The sequence below is a fragment of the Aegilops tauschii genome, chromosome 1 (genome assembly GCF_002575655.3).
Source record: "Aegilops tauschii subsp. strangulata cultivar AL8/78 chromosome 1, Aet v6.0, whole genome shotgun sequence".
Classification (NCBI taxonomy): Eukaryota; Viridiplantae; Streptophyta; class Magnoliopsida; order Poales; family Poaceae; genus Aegilops; species Aegilops tauschii.
In genome coordinates, this window is record NC_053035.3 from 244,924,501 (window position 1) to 244,941,208 (window position 16,708).

The 16,708-nt window shown below is 49.4% G+C and overlaps 1 protein-coding gene across 2 annotated transcripts; it reads right to left on the reverse strand.

The window, feature by feature from the left end:
• Positions 1-638: 638 nt before the first annotated feature.
• Positions 639-6,263, reverse strand: LOC109739359 (uncharacterized). 2 transcript variants are annotated; one of them, XM_020298453.3, is made up of 8 exons: positions 5,505-6,263; positions 5,197-5,394; positions 4,997-5,122; positions 4,825-4,880; positions 4,426-4,549; positions 2,040-4,100; positions 1,351-1,457; positions 639-1,235 (listed from the first exon to the last, which is right to left on the reverse strand). In XM_020298453.3, the coding sequence occupies exons 1-8, from the start codon at positions 5,577-5,579 to the stop codon at positions 1,052-1,054; spliced, it is 2,931 nt and encodes a 976-aa protein (XP_020154042.1). In that variant the 5' UTR covers positions 5,580-6,263; the 3' UTR covers positions 639-1,051. The 2 variants fall into 2 exon arrangements, with proteins under 2 accessions (XP_020154042.1, XP_073368033.1); XM_073511932.1 differs by lacking the exons at positions 4,825-4,880; positions 4,997-5,122; positions 5,197-5,394; positions 5,505-6,263 and adding an exon at positions 4,636-4,799.
• Positions 6,264-16,708: the final 10,445 nt, after the last annotated feature.

Consider the following 16,708-nt stretch of genomic DNA (forward strand, 5'->3'; position numbering starts at 1 on the left):
AAGTCTCGTCCACGCTGCAAAGAGGGACGGGTGGGCTAAAAGAATTAACTTATTAGGAAGGATTGTGTGTGTAGGCTGGAAGGAACATGCAAGGAAGGAAACATGGACGTGTGTGGTTGTGTGTCGATGTCGTGTGGGAGGATTACCTTTTTCTTTCTAAACATTGGCGACTCTCTGCCGCCTGTCAGTGTTCGAATGTCGTGTTACTGGTAGGCATTTTGGTGTAGCGACATTGACCATAATGCTAGCCAATTTATTTTTCCCATTGCAACGAACGGGCATATGTCCTAGTTCTCTCTTTAAAAAAACTGGCACCTGGGATGACCGAAGATGGGACGCAAGAGCGCAGGGAGACGCTGCGCCGGGCGGCCGCAGACAACCGTGGTGATCTGCCGAGACGCCTGGACGGAGATAGGGAGAGCCAAGGAAGCAGGGCCTGTCGCAGCCGCGGCAGCGGTCGCCTGCGGCCACGGCGGGAGGAGCACTGGGAGGCGGTGGCGCCGGGAGATCACCGAGAAAGCCGCCCTGACGAGCGACCCAGGGGTGATACGAAATTTCCGTGTAACTTCGGCCAGATAGACAGGAACATCGATAGGCTGCGAGTCCAAGTTCAAATCGTTAGTTGCTTCAGAAGAAAAGGTTCAAATTGTCCCTTCATTTCTTTTATCTCTCACTTTTCTTTCTTCCAGCACAGCCAAACATCAGGAGAATTATACAACACATACACACACACACACACTGGGCTCTCTCTAGAGGCACGCACAACAACTGACACATCCTGCACACATCAATGCCGAAGAGGAAAAAACACAGAAACATTATTGTGTGGGGGAACGGATCTACATGCTGTGTATTGTGACAGGCCAGAGGGCCCTGCTACCAGGGCACTTGCCTGGCCTCTGCAAGTCTCCGGATGATGATGCTCCATACAACTCACCATCCAGCTGCTCGCCTATACAAAACCCTCCTTTGGGGAGGGCGGGTATCATCACCTAATCCTGAAGCTACATGTGGGTGAGTGAGCACTGAGCAGGCAGCAGCCATGGATCGATCATCTCAGCGAGTTCTTCAGCGTCCGCACCGTCATCACCAGCTGCTGCCTCTCACCTTCCACCTCCGCGAACTTGAGGCTTATCTCCGAATACCGCTCGTGCAGCTCGTTCAGCTCTTGCTGCATCGCCTTGTTCATCTCCTTCAGAGACTCCAGCTCCTTTGAGGACTGCTCAGCAGCACCCCTGGCAGCGAGAAAATCAACAACAGCAGAGTATGTCAGTCACATTTGCTCCTATATGTATAACTGGATTTAAAGCTAAGAAGACCGAATGCGGTAATTTAATTCAAGATGATAACCTCGTGTCGTGGCCATTGCTGTGTCCGTTGGCGCTTGGCGTGGCGTCACCGCTCACAGTGCTGACGGTGTCGTGCTTGATGCGCTTCGAATTAGTGTGCTGATTATCCTGCAAAGCATAACATGGTGTGTCACTTTCGAGGCACCAAAGTGTATGATTGCAGCATGAGCATTGCTATGAAAAGGCCCAACAGCTCCAAGCACTGAAATATCATATCCTCACTGGTGGGGACCTCCATTCAAAGCTGCCCCTCTCCTCTAGGAAGCAGGTTGTACAGCATAATAGTGGATATAAGTAGCTAGAGCCAGATTTATCTTCCCATGTGCAAAAAACACGTAATAATGGAAAATCTCTACACAGTGACACCTACTTATTTGTGTTGACAACCCACAAACTCATGGGTTTTAAGAGTGTGTGCACTGTCCAGCATGCTGACTTGAATACAAAAGGGAAGGTACACCTACTGGTTTAAATGAGAGTTCTTGTGGAAATATTCTATGATTTTCTTTGTTCAGGATGAGTTTTTGTTGGTTGTTTGTGGAAAGTTTTCAGTTGTTGATCTATCTATTTACATATGCCTTCTTTGTTACGCATATGAGAGAAAGCTAGCATGAAAAATAAGTACAGAAAGTAAACTAATCATAGAATATTACTGTTTTGCTACAAATATATCTGGTTTTCGATACTTACCGTTGTATCTGAAGTGACACCATTTTCCTTGGCACCTTCCCTGCTTTCAAGGGCTCTTCTCAGCTTCAGCACCTGAGAAGCAAGGTTGCTTTTCTCAGCCTCCTTTGTGGACAACGAGTTCTTCATATTGTCGTACTGGAGTTTCAACGATCCAATAGTTATTTGTAGCTTCCCTATTGTCTCATCCCTTTCACTCTTGGAGCGTTTCAGAGTGTTTAGCTCCTCCAAATATGTCTGCATTTGGTCCTTGAGCAATGCAAGCTCTTTATTGAGCAAAGTAATTTCAGCAGTTTTGTCTTGCAAGACCATGTCCTTTTCACCATTTGCAGCCAATTCCATGTCTTTCTGCTCATTCCTTTCCACGAGTTTGTCTCTCTCATCTGATAGCTTGTCAATCTTGGCTTTGAGCTGTTCAATTTCTTCTGATAGATCATTTAACTTTGACTCATCACTTCTCTTCTGGTTCTCGAACTCGTCGCTCTTGCTCTTGAGCTCCACCACCAGCCTATCTATCTCGTTTGACTTGAAATCCACTAGGGTAAGTAACTGCTGAATCTTCACCCGGTGTTGTTCTTGGACTGATGCGGCATCTTCGTGGGCCTTCTGCAGTAATTCTTCCAACTGGCTCTTCTGCAACTGTAGTTCTGCTGCCTCTTTTCTTGCTTGCACAAGCAGCCGTTCATTGGCACTGAAAGCAGAAGATACTTGTGAAGATAAACTCTTGAATTCCTCCTGAAGTCGTTCGGCAGTGGTAGCATTGTTCCACCGTGCCTTCCTCAGAGACTCCTCGGCCTTTATGGCCCTCTGCTCTTGCTCAACCTTTGCAGCCAGTACTTCTGCTATATCAGCCTCTAATCTTTGAGATTGTTCCTGGAGTTCATTCTCCAGGTTCTCGACATTGGCCTCAAGATCACTTATTATAGATAAATGTGCTGAACACTCGTACTGCATCCTTAGCTGCTCTCTCAGTTGTGTTTGTTCCAGCCTTGAAGAGATGTCATGGTTCTCTTGCTTCAGAATCTCATAATCAAGTGCAAGCTGCTCCATTTGCATCTCAAGATCCTCACGGTCTTTCTTGTACAGCTCGATTTCATCACTCAGTTCAAGAATCTTCTCTTGTAGTTCAGAACTAGCGACGCCATCACTCTTCTTCACCAATGCATCCAACATAAGCTCGTCTTCTTTCTCTTGGTACGAGCTTGTTTCAGACATGTCCATCTTGTGTCCAGCACTGTGCACATTTGACAGTGCATGCTCATATTCTGCCTCCTGGGGATCCTCTACTGTTTCTTCTTGCAAAATGGACATATCTCTATTCTTCTGCTCGAGCATTTCATCAAGATCCTTCACAGCCAGAAGCAGCTCAGAGTTGGACTCCTGCATTTTCTGTAGCTGTACACGTAGATCTGCATTTAAATTCTTCTCATGGCCCAGCTCTTGCTTCAGCTCCTCAACCTGAGACCAGGGATCTTCCCCATCTGACAACCGTTTACCTGATCCATTTGCATCATGGATCGTCTTCCTCATTCCTCTAAGGCCTTCACATTCTCTTCGGAGTGCGTCCCTCTCATCCCTCAAGCTACTCATTTCCTTGGAAAGATCTTGCCCTCGCCTACTCTCTTTAACAATTTGCTTTCTGAGTGTCTGCAACTCCATGTCTGAGACATCCAGTTTTCTTGTCAAAGTCCCTATCTCACTTCTCAGCTTCTCTACATCATCCTCTGCACCTCTCAACCCCGTCTCACCCGAGTTGCTCGTCGACCCATCGGTGCTAGCATCAGGAGCTGAGCTTCCTGACCAGTCACCAGAGCTCAATGGGTTTCTCGATGTGGCGTTGTTGGCAAAAGGCGAGAGGACATTGGTCGCATCCTGAAGAAATGTGCTATGCATGTTCGCACTAGTTTTGGGAGTGAATCTTCCTGAGCTCCCATCTGAACCCGACAACGAAACGGCGTCAAAGCCATTGGCGTTGTGGAGGTGGCCGGCCGGCTCAACAGATGCCGGCATATTTCTTCTCAAGGGAAACCTCATCCCTGGTGGTTTGCTGATCACCAATCCATCCTGTACAAGAAAGCTATCAGTTACTATCTGATGAACATACGGAAAGATGACATAGTACATGCACTGTTCAGTTCTAAATTCTCCCCCTTCACTACAGGAATGAGAAATTCAGATCTCAAACAAAAAGTTCCACGCAGCAAATGTGACCCCCGAAATTATCAACTAGAGAAAAGTAGCTTCCCTTTTTCTTTGCAATATGCTTAGCATGCCAAAAGCTCTCTTTCTTGGCCATCAACAGAAATGAAACAAAGCAATGCAATGATGATGGACCAAATAGGGAAAGCTCTCGAGGACTCCTCCCCACTAACCATCACTGGTTACTTACATGCACAGGGCTCATCGAATCGGCAGCAAGCGACCTCGCCTTCTCGGCTTCCTCGTCCTCGCACCGGCTCAGCTGGCTCTGCAGCGTCCTCCGCGGCGAAGACTTTGCTGTGTCGCCGTTCTCACTGTCGCCGCGAAGAGCAAGAATCAGTAACCAATTACACAATCAACGCCTGAATCAAAGCAAATGCACCATGCCTAAGGCACACACCGAAATGCAGCAGGCACCGGTTCCTAAATGAATCCGGTTGCAACGACACAGGCACAATGCAGATAGCAGCAATGTGTAAGTGAATCTGGTTGATGTGAGATGAGATGAGATGATCTCTTAAAGCTCAAACCAGAATGCAGCGGATGTGTCTAAACTAATCTCCAACCAACGCGACGCAAGGCGACCTACCTCCCGTCGTCACCGCACCCACCGCCGGCACCACCCACCACCCGCTGGATGGTCACCTGTCACACGGAACAACAGCAGCAACCATCAAAATCAGGAACCGCGAGCGCGTCGCCGTCAGAGGTCACAGGAAAACGCCGCAAGCTTTTTAAGAGGTGGGGGGATCGGTGCTCACGTGCAGCAGCGCGCCGGGCGCGGGGCTGCCCTTGAGGGGGAGCGTCACCGCCGACGGCTTGAACGCCTCCGCGTACTCGGCCATGTTCACCGTCGCCTCCCCCAGCAACGCCGCCTTGGCCGACCCCTGCACGGCATTGCCGTGTCAGAACAAATCGAGCGCGGTCGCTTTCGATTGATGGTTAATGTGGGGCCGCTTACGGTCTCGTAGACGAGGAACTGGTAGATCTTGTCGCCGGCGGCCGCCTTGGCGGAGGGGAGCTTGGTGGCCTCGAAGATCGGGGCGGGCCAGCGGCAGGCGCCGTCGGCGACCTCCGCGCGCTCCGTCCGCGCCGTGGGCCGGCCGACGTCCTGCGGCGTCACCACCACCGTCATGGACTCCCACCCCAGCTCCGGCACCTGCAGAAACACGCGCGCTCCGTCCGTCACGCCTCAAATCGAACGCGAAAACCAAGAACCAAGACCAAAAATTCTGCTTCCTCCGGAGCGAGCAGGGGATCGTGCCGTGCCTGGGTGGCGTGGAACTGGAGCTTGAACACGGCCTTGGCCTTGCCGGCGCCGCGCCACCTCGCCGACTTGAACATGCCGGCGACGGCGGGTGCGCTCCAGAGGAATCAGCCAAGAAGCCAACCGCCCCCCAACAGAACCAGACGAAATCTTGCTTGCTGGCTAGTCCGTCACGCCTCGATCGGCAGCAGCATTGCAATGCCGTGCGCGCGAATCCAGTGACGCCAATTTTGGCATTGCTGTGCGGTGCGGGTGGTGGTTAGTTGGAGCGGCGAGAGCAGCACATGGAGGCAGGGGCGGAGCACGCATAGAGAGTGGGAGGGAGGGAGGGAGGGGCCAGTGGGTGACACCGCAGGCAAGCAAGCAAGAAGGCCGGGGCAGGGGCGGCTTTGGGCAAAGGCAGGGGCACACCACCAGTGGACAGATCTAGTGAGAGAAAGGAACCCAGCTCAACTCTCTCTCGCACACACACGCACTGCAGCTTTGCTTTGCTCTCTCTCTCTCTCTCTCTCTCTGATTTGGGGTTTAGGGACTAGGGGGGGGGGGGGGTGAGAGAGAGGAGGTGGGAGAGAGAAGGTTCTGAGTCTATAAAATGGTGGTCAATTGATTTGGGGAAAAGGGTAATGGAGATTTATTTAGCTAGAGCGAGGTGGGAGGATGGCGACGGATAAAAAATCTGGAGCTGCCATTGCGTGAGCTTCACAGCTGCGCCGGCAGGAAGGAGACTGATCTCGCTGACCCTCTGGGCCGTGCTGGGCTGTGTGGACCTGCCGACGGCAATTCTTCTTCTACTTCTGTGAAAGAAGCGTGGACGTGTGAGCGACTTACTTGAGACCTACTACTAATTCAGCTTCTTTGCTGGTTTGTTGTTTTTGAGATAGCTCATCACTCATGTCAAGTGGTAGCTTCTTTGCTGGTTTAGCAAAGGGGTTAGTGAGGTGCGTGTTGGAGTGTTGTCCATGTTTCTCTCTTCTTGTGAGAAAGAGGGTTGTCGATGTTGATGTGAAACCGTGAGACAAACGGTGCGATCTTTGCTTTCACTCGTGCACGTCTCATGGAATCTGAATTATGAAACCGCATGTTTATGCGTATGTCTTAATAAACCCGTGAGAAAGACGTCGCGGGTGTTTCTACAAATGTTTTTGGTTGGATTTGATTGGATGCCCAAGTGGTGTGTTTGATGAATGATACGTCTGGTTTATTTTTCACACGAACAAAAGGATAAAATGATGTGTGATGTCATTGTATATGTGGAAGCATTAAAAAATTGGGAAACGTTTATACGCGGTCGACCGGCTAAGTTTTTCGCCGGTTCGCACCGCTCACTCACGCACACGCTCGTCTGCAGGTGGGCCCTGCATCGAACGACCCAAATCCCCTTTACCTTATCTCTTCAGGGCCGATGAGATCCCCTCATTTCTTCCTCGTGAACGAACACATCTACTCTGGTCCACGAGCTCCGTTCCCCCCTCTCCCTCCATCTATAGGCGCTTGCTCTCCCCTACCGGCGACAAGTTGTGCCGGCCAGCCATGGCAGCTCGTCAAGTAGCTAGTGCTCCTCCGCCATGGCAGCACGTCAGTCCCAGCGCCACACGCAGCACCCACTCCCTCTTTTTCTGCCCTCGAGGGTTCATCGAGTCCTTGCTCCTCCGCGACCCCCCTCCCCCCCCCCCCCCCCCGGACCGCACCGGTGCTGATGCTGCCGACGACGACCACCCGCTGCTGCCACCACGCTGTAGTACAAGCTCCAAACCAAGTGGGCGGACGAGATGCTGGAACCGGCCTCAGTGGAAGCTACAATCGGCGGCAATTTTTGCTACAAGTGTTTTTTTGTTTTGCTGGAGTCAGTAATTTATTTTAGGATCTGTAATTGAGGGTGTTTTCTGCTGGAACCAGCTTCAAATTTTGCTACCACCATATATTTTTTTGCTACCACCATAGAAATGTTCTTTGCTACTACTGTCTTTTTAATTTTTGCTTTTTTGCTGGATCCATCTCCTTTTGCTGAAACCGCTTCCAAATTTTTTGCTACCACTGTCCTTATTTCTTGTTGTCACTGCCTTTGATTTTTGCTACCAACTCGTCTCTTTGATTTTTTGCTGGATCCATCTTTTTGCTGGAACCAACAAATTTTTTTGCTACATCCAGCTTTGATTTTTGCTACCGTGGATGGCCGGCCAGCACGGCTGCGCCGTTGGCCGGCATGCACGGGCAGCCAAGGATGGGCACCTGCAGCGGCGAGCGCGGAGTCCCCCATAGATGGGAGTTGCTGGTCAACGCAGAGCCAGATGCGAAGGGGAAAAGATGATTAGGGGAAATTAACGGTTCGAGGTGGCCTAATCCTACGGCTGGGGGCCGACCGGCCGAAATTTTCGGCCGGTGCGCTGGCGCCTAACAGTCGCCTAAAAAATTTCAATGGACGTGACACACATGTATTGATTAGGGTTTTGCATGATTTTAGCCTAGTTATAATCGGGTTACTCTTTCGTACTCGTAGATTACAACAAACATTGCTCAAGACCCTATTTATAGATTTTGTGCCAATTACTATACAACCATTCCTTTACCAAAAAACATATGCATATTGCGAGGGATGACGCGGCACATAAAAAAATCACGAGTATTTCAAGAAACAAAAACACCACAGCCGCCTCAACGGCAAAAGAACACCCAGTCGGACCTTGTGCTCATCCGAAACTGTTGAGAACCCGTGATGCAAAAAAAAGAAAACGTGGAGAAGCCAACGGCGCTCCTCGGACAGTTGGACGCATGGAGCCAGAGCCGGGTGGCCTAGCCTAGCCTGCATGCAAGGCAACAAGCTAGTACTCCTACAAAGGATCACGACGTAGTAGTACACTACACAACAGGTCCTTCAGGTGAGGTGTGATGTGAGCCTATAGCTATCTCTTTTTGTCCACGCCGGCTTTTGGACGTACTCCGGCATCTTCCTCCGGCGGCCGGTAGCGAGGGCCAAGTCCACGGCAATCTTCCTCGATCTCTTCGTCCGACGCTGGCGAGTGGCCCCAGCCCCATCCATCGCCGCATCCAACGTGCACGCGCATGGTATGGTGCCCGGCCCTATGCGCAGCGCATGGCATGTGCACTCCTCCACGACCGGGCACGCCGCCATGGCATCGGATCCTCTGCCTCCACCTCCGGTCATGCATGGACGGAATGGAAGCACAGTACTCCTACTACAGTTTTTGTTTGCAGTGTCGGTCGGCTGAGCCCGATATTCCCCCCCCTGCATAATAGTATAAACAAAAAATGGTCTGCGAGAAGACAGCCATGCAATGCAGTGCAAGCAGTGGTGACTCACGCGTTGGGTGTCTTGACACTCTTTTCCGCCTTTAGGAAAGCCACGAGCCCGCTTTGACTTTTGCCCTTTAATAAAACACGCTAGTTTTTCTGCCTTTTTCGCTGATTGCCCTAATAATCTGCGGTTTTTTTTTTTGGTGTACTGAACACGCTGAAAAGAAGAGGAGACTGTCGGTGCTGGCCGCGGGTCACTCACTTTCATGTACGGTGGTACAGCAAAAAAATCAAGTGCAAAGCGATTGATTGGGCATGGCCAAACCAACCATTTGAGACCTAATCTTCTCGATCGGGTTGGCGCGAGCAGCTCATAGGATGGTGATCGCGAAAAGGAGAAAGGGGCAGCCCGCTGGTCGATCGACTCGTCTACAACTACACAAGTGGTAGGGCGCGGGCGCACCTTCAAGCTAGGTTATGTTAAAATGTCCATCGGAATGCACCGGTGCCACGAGAGGCCTTTGGCTCCGACGTGACTTTGCGGACGTTTCACGGCAAACCGCGCGTGGTTAACGTAGAAATCGGGAAGATCCGCTTGCCGATGCCGTCACTGTGCTAATAGGAAAACGAGAGACGGGAGACTCAAGGTATCAGTCAATGACACTGTGGTTTACATGTGCGTGGAGCATCAACTATGAACAGTGCGGCATTCATCCCGTCTTTGGCTCTTTCTCCGGTGGCAATTCCCCCCACGCGGGTACGCACTGTACTGTCCGTACATACCCATCCGTTCCTTCGTTATTACTCCCTCCGTTCCTAAATATAAGTCTTTGTAGGGATTTTAATATGGACTACATACGAAGCAAAATGAGTGAATCTACACTCTAAAATGTATCTAGATACATCCGTATGTGGTTCATAGTGGAATCGCTTCAAAGACTTATATTTAGGAACGGAGGGAGTACAAGGGTTCTTGCATGCTTCTGCTAGCAAACTGCACCCGCGTGTCGCCCAGTCGTTTGCATGGATTCATCAGTCCTACGGTGAACAAAAGAAAATACTCAGAAATGAAGTTACCACAACACGGCATGCCTTGCCAAGTAAACCACAACTTTTTACCGGAAAAAAGGCCTCCCTCGACTCCACGGCAAGGGCAACTGCTCGTAAATTCCCACCGCGGGTACCACCACCGGGAAAGGTTATGATGGATCGAGCCGGTTTAATTGTGAGTCTCGGGGCAGGGCGGGGCACACAATAAACGCAGTTGTACGCACGGTGCCCTGCCCTACTGCGATGGAAAAGCGAAGCGCGCGATGGCGTGCATTCGCTGGTCACCCGCGATCCCACCTCCAACGTCACGTGCCCGGCGACACGATCTATCTACTATCTCTCTACGTAGCCCCCTCCCCTCGGCGCTGCCTGTTTATCTATCTACCAGTGGGTGTGGGTGCGGGTGTGGGACTGTGGATCGGGACGGGAGCACAGCAGGGCAGGGCACGGTGGAGCGTGAGCTGGTCGATCTAGCGATCATGTGTTCTTTTTTTTTTTTTGCGGGAAGCGATCATGTGTTCAGTGAGAGGCCGGCCCACCTGCTGATTAGGACAAAAGATTTAGGTGAGCAGTACTCACCAGTGATTAGTTGCTTTTTTAGAGTACAACATCCGCTGCTCCCGCTAATGATGTTCCGGCCGACACTGGTCTCCGTCTGGCCAAGACGTTGTACGTTGGCTAGTCTGGTAGGCGCTCCTATTTTTGTCTCGAAATGATTTACCACGTACTAGCACTTAACCATGTTTGAAGTCAAACTGTCTTATTATCATTGGGTTTCATGCATCACTCCCAGCAAAATTTGGTCTTCTGCCGTTTCTGCGTGAGCATTTTTCAGTTTTATGCGCGGTGTTGTTTGGCTACACGAGTAGTAGGGCACAAGAAGTTGCCACGCTTTTCTTGTAAATTCGCACACTTCTGAAAACATGTGCATCGACTAACAAATACGCTTTCGCTTTGCAACTTTCTTCTCTCGTGGCGTCACCTTTGAATCCCTTGTGACAATAGCTAGGCATGGCTTGGGTTGCTTGCGGAATAATCAAGGCATATATCCACGGTCCACCTAGCTTTTCACATCACATCATCGGGCTGCATATTTTAGCCCCGATCAGACCACCGCGTACGGAAACCAAACCTAGAGCTGCGTGTCACTATTATAGTGCTTGCTACTCAATACTTCCTCCGTTTCTAAATATAAGTCTTTGAGATTCTACTATGGACTACATACGGAGCAAAATGAATGAATCTATACTCTAAAATATGTCTATATACATTCGTATGTAATTTGTAGTGGGATCTCTAAAAAGACTTACATTTTGAAACGGAGGGAGTAGATCAATACATGGTCACTGATATGCGGGGCCAGTTGATCCTAATACATACATACAGAATGAGTTCGAGGAAGCAGACATACTCAACGCCTTGTCTTTTTCCACACAAATAAAAAGATAAGGAGTACACTGGGCCTATTTGTAATTTATAGATTACTCAAGTCCTTAGGTATGTATATCCATGGCTAGCTTTGCTGTTATTGGGTGTTGCACAAAGAACAAGGATCAGTGTACTATGAATTCCACTTTTGTCTTTAGACTCTTTCCCGGTCTTGTTATGACATTACTATGGAGTAACGTATTATTGTCTCTTCAAGCATTGCAAGTGCAACACAACTTATTTTTTTTTTCTTTTTCAAGGCGACTTGGAAAAGCCTTCCTCCCCTCGATCTCTGGCGGGGAGCCGATGGATTCGCCTCCCCTCCTCCTGCCGCTCCGGCGGCCGGTGGCGGGGAGGAGAATCATGGTGTCTCGACCCCTGCTAGTAGACAAGTTAGTCCTCGCGGGGGCGGCGTTTGGACGGATGGCGGCGCTCCTTCTTCGAGTCAGTCTTTTGGGTTTTGATCCTCCTCAAGTTCGTCTGTTGGGACAGATTAGACGGAGCTCCGGCGTATTCCTGCCAGCTCATTGGGGCGGCGAGGTTAGGATTTCTCACCGTGCGTATGCAACGGCGGTATTTGGTGTCAGGTTCTTCAGACCGATTCAAGGATTCAAAGGCAATGACTGTGGCTCCAGGGCGCTGGTCCTTAGGGGCACATGCACGAAGACTTCCCGGCTGTCATCGACAAGGTCAGGCCGGCTCCGGTACGAGAGCGGCGACAGCGACGCGTCGTCGGCTCGTTCTGTCGGCGGCAATGGTCGTTCGGTGGTTCATGAACCTCGATGATAACTTTTCTTATGTTTGAGGTGCTTTCTACTTCCGGTGAATCTTTATAATAAATCCATTTTTTTTAAAAAAAATTACAAAAGATTATGTCAACCTTTTGGTTCAGTGCACATGACTCATATTTTCACCCGGAAAAAACTAGGACAAAACAATAAAGTCAAAGAAAAGTGGGTTCATAATTAAGATTTTCCTCTTGGTATCTCTTGGGGTAGCGTACTGCATAGCAGAGCAAGGCAATCTGCCAGCCCAACAGTCACTTAACCGGTAGCTGAGGGTTCCATGATTTTTTTAATCTTGTACTAATGTTTTTCTTTAACCTTTTTCTTTAATGCGCTAGTGTGTCATGATTGTCACCGGGAAAAGGATGTTTCACCTACAAGAGTTCCTCCTGTGCCCTGGCAGTGCCAGATCTGCCGTCGAACAGAATCTCGCGACGCGCGTGTACAACAGCATGACGACGGGGAAATACTGTACTACGTACGCTGAGGTGTGTTGGTGCTTGTTTACTTAGGATTAGGAGAAGGTCAGATTAGCGCATGCCTATTTTATCGACAGTGTTTCAGACAGCTCCTGCGGGGCATCTCTGTGCCTGTTAGCAGACATGCACTCGATGCATCTAAATACAGTACTAGTATACAAGCGTTGTGCATAGCTGTTTCATCAAGAATCAAACGTGCCCCGTCCTCGCTCTCCAATCCATCGAAATTGTTGGAGGTTTCGCTCTCTCGGAATGGAACGGCCAGGGGAGCGGTTTTTGTCCCTTCGAATCTGAAGAAAAAGTCCTCCGAATATACTACTACTATTGTCACTAGCAGATTGCAGGTGATCTAAAAACACAGTGCGGTGGTACATCGTCTGCGCATCTCGACCTTGCGGGCCGGGCACAGTAAAGTAAATCGAACCTGCCGTGCGGTGATGCATTGAAGCGGTTCCTCCCGAGCTGTCAGCTAATTGATGCCACGCTCCAGCTCTGCGAGAGCCTCCCACTGTTCATGCATCAAACGCTGGTCGATCGGCACAGCGCAATGCAACGGAAGGGCTCTGCTACGGCCTACTGCTAGCCAGGCCACGCAGCAGCTACCGCTACAGTACCGCCTCAATTGCTGTGGGCCTGAGCACGCCTGGATTTTAGGTGAGGCGTGCCGCTCAATTCCTGTGCTTTTTTTAACCCAAACCCCTGGAACAATCATTCTACGGTATATGTATATTAAATATAAAGAGTGCGGGTATATAAAAGACTATTCAATTCCAGCTCTATCAAAACCCAAGATTGTAAATCAGTTGCAGTTCAGGACTTGATCAATCCAACTTGTAAGAAGAGCCTCAAATTTATTCTTGATCCGAGCAGCAGAAGATCATTCCTCAGCATGATTTTCCGGGACTGAAGCGAAAAAGGTTTGGATTTGAAGAGTTTTCCATTTCTTTGGATCCAAATGTTCCAGCATCCCATGATTATGATTTTCATGGCAGTGGAGTTTGGTAATGCAGTTGAGAGCATGACTCCATTATAGACATAAAAATACATGCGTGTCTTGGTTCCAAAATGGATTCCCAACAGTTTAAGGCAAAGTTTTTTTTCTCGAATATGCACGAGTGTGCATATCATATATTGATAAAAGAAAGGCGAAGAGCGCCTCCACCAGTTATTTACAACATCATATTGCGTTACAACTCACAAGAAGAGGAGGAACACATACATCTCCACTCCACTCCACTCCACCCTAACATAGACTACTCCTCCCCAATGCTCCACCGTATTAGACCTGCAAACACATGATCCACGTTACCTTTAATGAGCCCAACCATCAACCATGTTCTACCTTCCGCGGAGATTTTGCGTAGAAGCTCACCCACCGATGGCCTTGCCCCATCGAACACAACCGCATTTCTATGTTTTCAGATCTCCCACAACGTCAGCAATAGTAGTGTGTGTAAATCCTTGTTGGAGATGGTGGGGAGTTTAAGGCAAAGTTACAATTCCAGAACAGGTGCAGAGCAGTTTCTTCAGTATGAACAATACATAGTTCACAGTTGTATGATGGTAGATGGAAGGATTTTCTGTGAAGCAGATTCCGTGTATTGACTCTATCATGCACGAGCAGCCAGAAGAAAATCTTATATCTTAGCATAGTGGCATTCTTGCAAATTTTGGGGAAGAGGGAGGTGCCTGTTCTCCTTGCATCAACATCTTGTACATCTTAATGGAAGAGAAATCAGATCCCAAGGGGTAAATCCGCTTGTCCATGATGTCATTCACTTGAATGGCCTGTGTGTTGTTTTGTAACTTCAACAATTGTTGATATGCTTGTGAAGAGAGAGGAGTATGAAAAAAAATCCAAAGAGTTTTCACATATCAAATAGTCTTTCATTGTCAAGTTGGTCTTGCAAGAGCGTGAAAAAAGCTCAGGGTATTTTTGCTTAACAGGACCAAAACCCCAATTGTCTTCCCAGAATGATATGGTATTGCCGTGTCCAATAATTCCTTTTGTGCACCTTTTGTATTGTGGCAACAGTTTGAGAATGCTTTTCCACCAGAAAGATCCACTCCTTGAGGATAATAAGATTCCCAAATTAAGTGCACCCATGGAAGATCATGGTGATGAAGAAATTTGCACAGATGCTTCATGAGAACACATTTGTTGTGAGTTGCAATGTGTAGAACTCCTAATCCTCCTTGGTCTTTAGGGATAACTTTGTTCCAGGTAATAAGAGCTGCACCATTGTCTTTCATACCATACTTTCTCCAAACACAATGCCTCAAGTATCTGTTAATTTGCTCCACAATGCTAGTAGGTAGCATGAGGGTCCTCATGAAAAACAATAGGCAGACTTGTAAAACCTGATTTGGTCAAGGTGAGCTTGTCTCTATAGGATAGCAGAGTTGAGCATCCAGCTAATATCTTATCAATTCTCCTAATAACAGGCACAAAGTCTTTCAATCTAGGTTTAACTAGGCTGAGAGGGAGTCCCAGATATGTGAAAGGAAAAACACCAATGCCGCAGCCCAGAGAATTGGCCAAAAGTCCCAAATATGTGAAAGGAAAAGCATCAATGTTGCAATCAATTCCTGTGCTTAGAGCATCTACAGCCACATATGGCAAATCCGGCCCCTCGAATGCCTGGGCGCGTCCGCGGGCAGTGACCGGGCACACCTCAAATTTCACTTGTTGCATCCGAACATCTCATACTCGATTCTTATATCCATATAAAGACATGCAAAAGGAAATAGAACCCACGTACTATGTTGATCCTATCTACTCCTCGTCGGAGATCACGACTATCTCCGTGCCCGGCTCTGGCAGCATCGGCGGCAGCTGCAGCTCCGGCTCCTCCAGCTGCTTCGCTCCAACCTCCTCCGCCTCTATCTTCGCGTCGAGCTCGACGAAGAGCGCGTCGGACTCCGCCTGCTCCCGCCGGAGGAACGCCCGGTTGGCCTCCACATAGGCCTCATCCTGGATGGACTCCAGGATGGCCTGGTGCTCGGCCATCTCACCGGACTGGGCGACGGCGAACTCCGCCTCCGACTGCTCCATGTTGAAGGGCGGCACCTGCTGGTCCGGCTCCTCTTCCTCTTCCACCTCCATCGGAGCCATCTCCTCCTCCTCCTCTTCCCCCGGCTGCTCCTCCTCCTCCTTCAGCTCCGGCGAGTTCAGAGGTAGCCCGACAACGATGCGGGCGGCGTGCACGGCTTCCCTCGCCCGGATCTGCTGTTGGATCTCATAGTGGTGCTCCGGCATCAACATGGCATAGTAGGTGATCTTGCTCCGAACCTTGGCAGGGTGTGACACGTCTCCGTCGTATCTATAATTTTTGATTGTTCCATGCCAATATTATACAACTTTCATATACTTTTGGCAACTTTTTATACTATTTTTGGGACTAACATATTGATCCAGTGCCCAGTGCCAGTTCCTGTCTGTTGCATGTTTTTTGTTTCGCAGAAAACCCATATCAAACGGAGTCCAAACGGGATAAAAACTGACGGAGATTTTTTTTGAAATATTTATGATTTTTGGGAAGAAGAATCAACGCGAGACGATGCTGGAGGGGGCCACGAGGCAGGGGGGCGCGCCCCAGGGGGTCAGGCGCGCCCTGGACCCTCATGGCCACCCCGTAAGGCGGTTGGAGCCCTTCTTTCGCCGCAAGAAATCTAATATCTGGATAGAGATCGTGTCCAAAATTCAGCCCAATCGGAGTTATGGATCTCCGGTTATAAAAGAAACGGTGAAAGGCTAGAATCTGGAACGCAGAAACAGAGAGAGACAGAGAGACAGATCCAATCTCGGAGGGGCTCTTGCCCCTCCCATGCCATGGAGACCAAGGACCAGAGGGGAAACCCTTCTCCCATCTAGGGAGAAGGTCAAGGAAGAAGAAGAAGAAGGGGGGCTGTGACGCCCCCGATTCAATCGTACACTAATCATGCACGCAAATGTGTACGATCAAGATCAGGGACTCACGGGAAGATATCACAACACAACTCTAATAACATAAATAAGTCATACAAGCATCATAATACAAGCCAGGGGCCTCGATGGCTCGAATACAAGTGCTCGATCGTAGACGAGTCAGCGGAAGCAACAATATCTGAGTACAAACATAAGTTAAACAAGTTTGCCTTAAGAAGGCTAGCACAAACTGGGATACAGATCGAAAGAGGCGCAGGCCTCCTGCCTGGGATCCTCCTAAACTA

Coding starts and splice junctions, on each gene's coding strand:
- LOC109739359 (XM_020298453.3), bottom strand. CDS start 5,579: ATGTTCAAGTCGGCGAGGTGGCGCGGCGCCGGCAAGGCCAAGGCCGTG. Junction 5,395..5,504: donor TCCAGTTCCACGCCACCCAG/GCACGGCACGAT, acceptor GTGTTTCTGCAG/GTGCCGGAGCTGGGGTGGGA. Junction 1,236..1,350: donor AGCAATGGCCACGACACGAG/GTTATCATCTTG, acceptor TCTCGCTGCCAG/GGGTGCTGCTGAGCAGTCCT.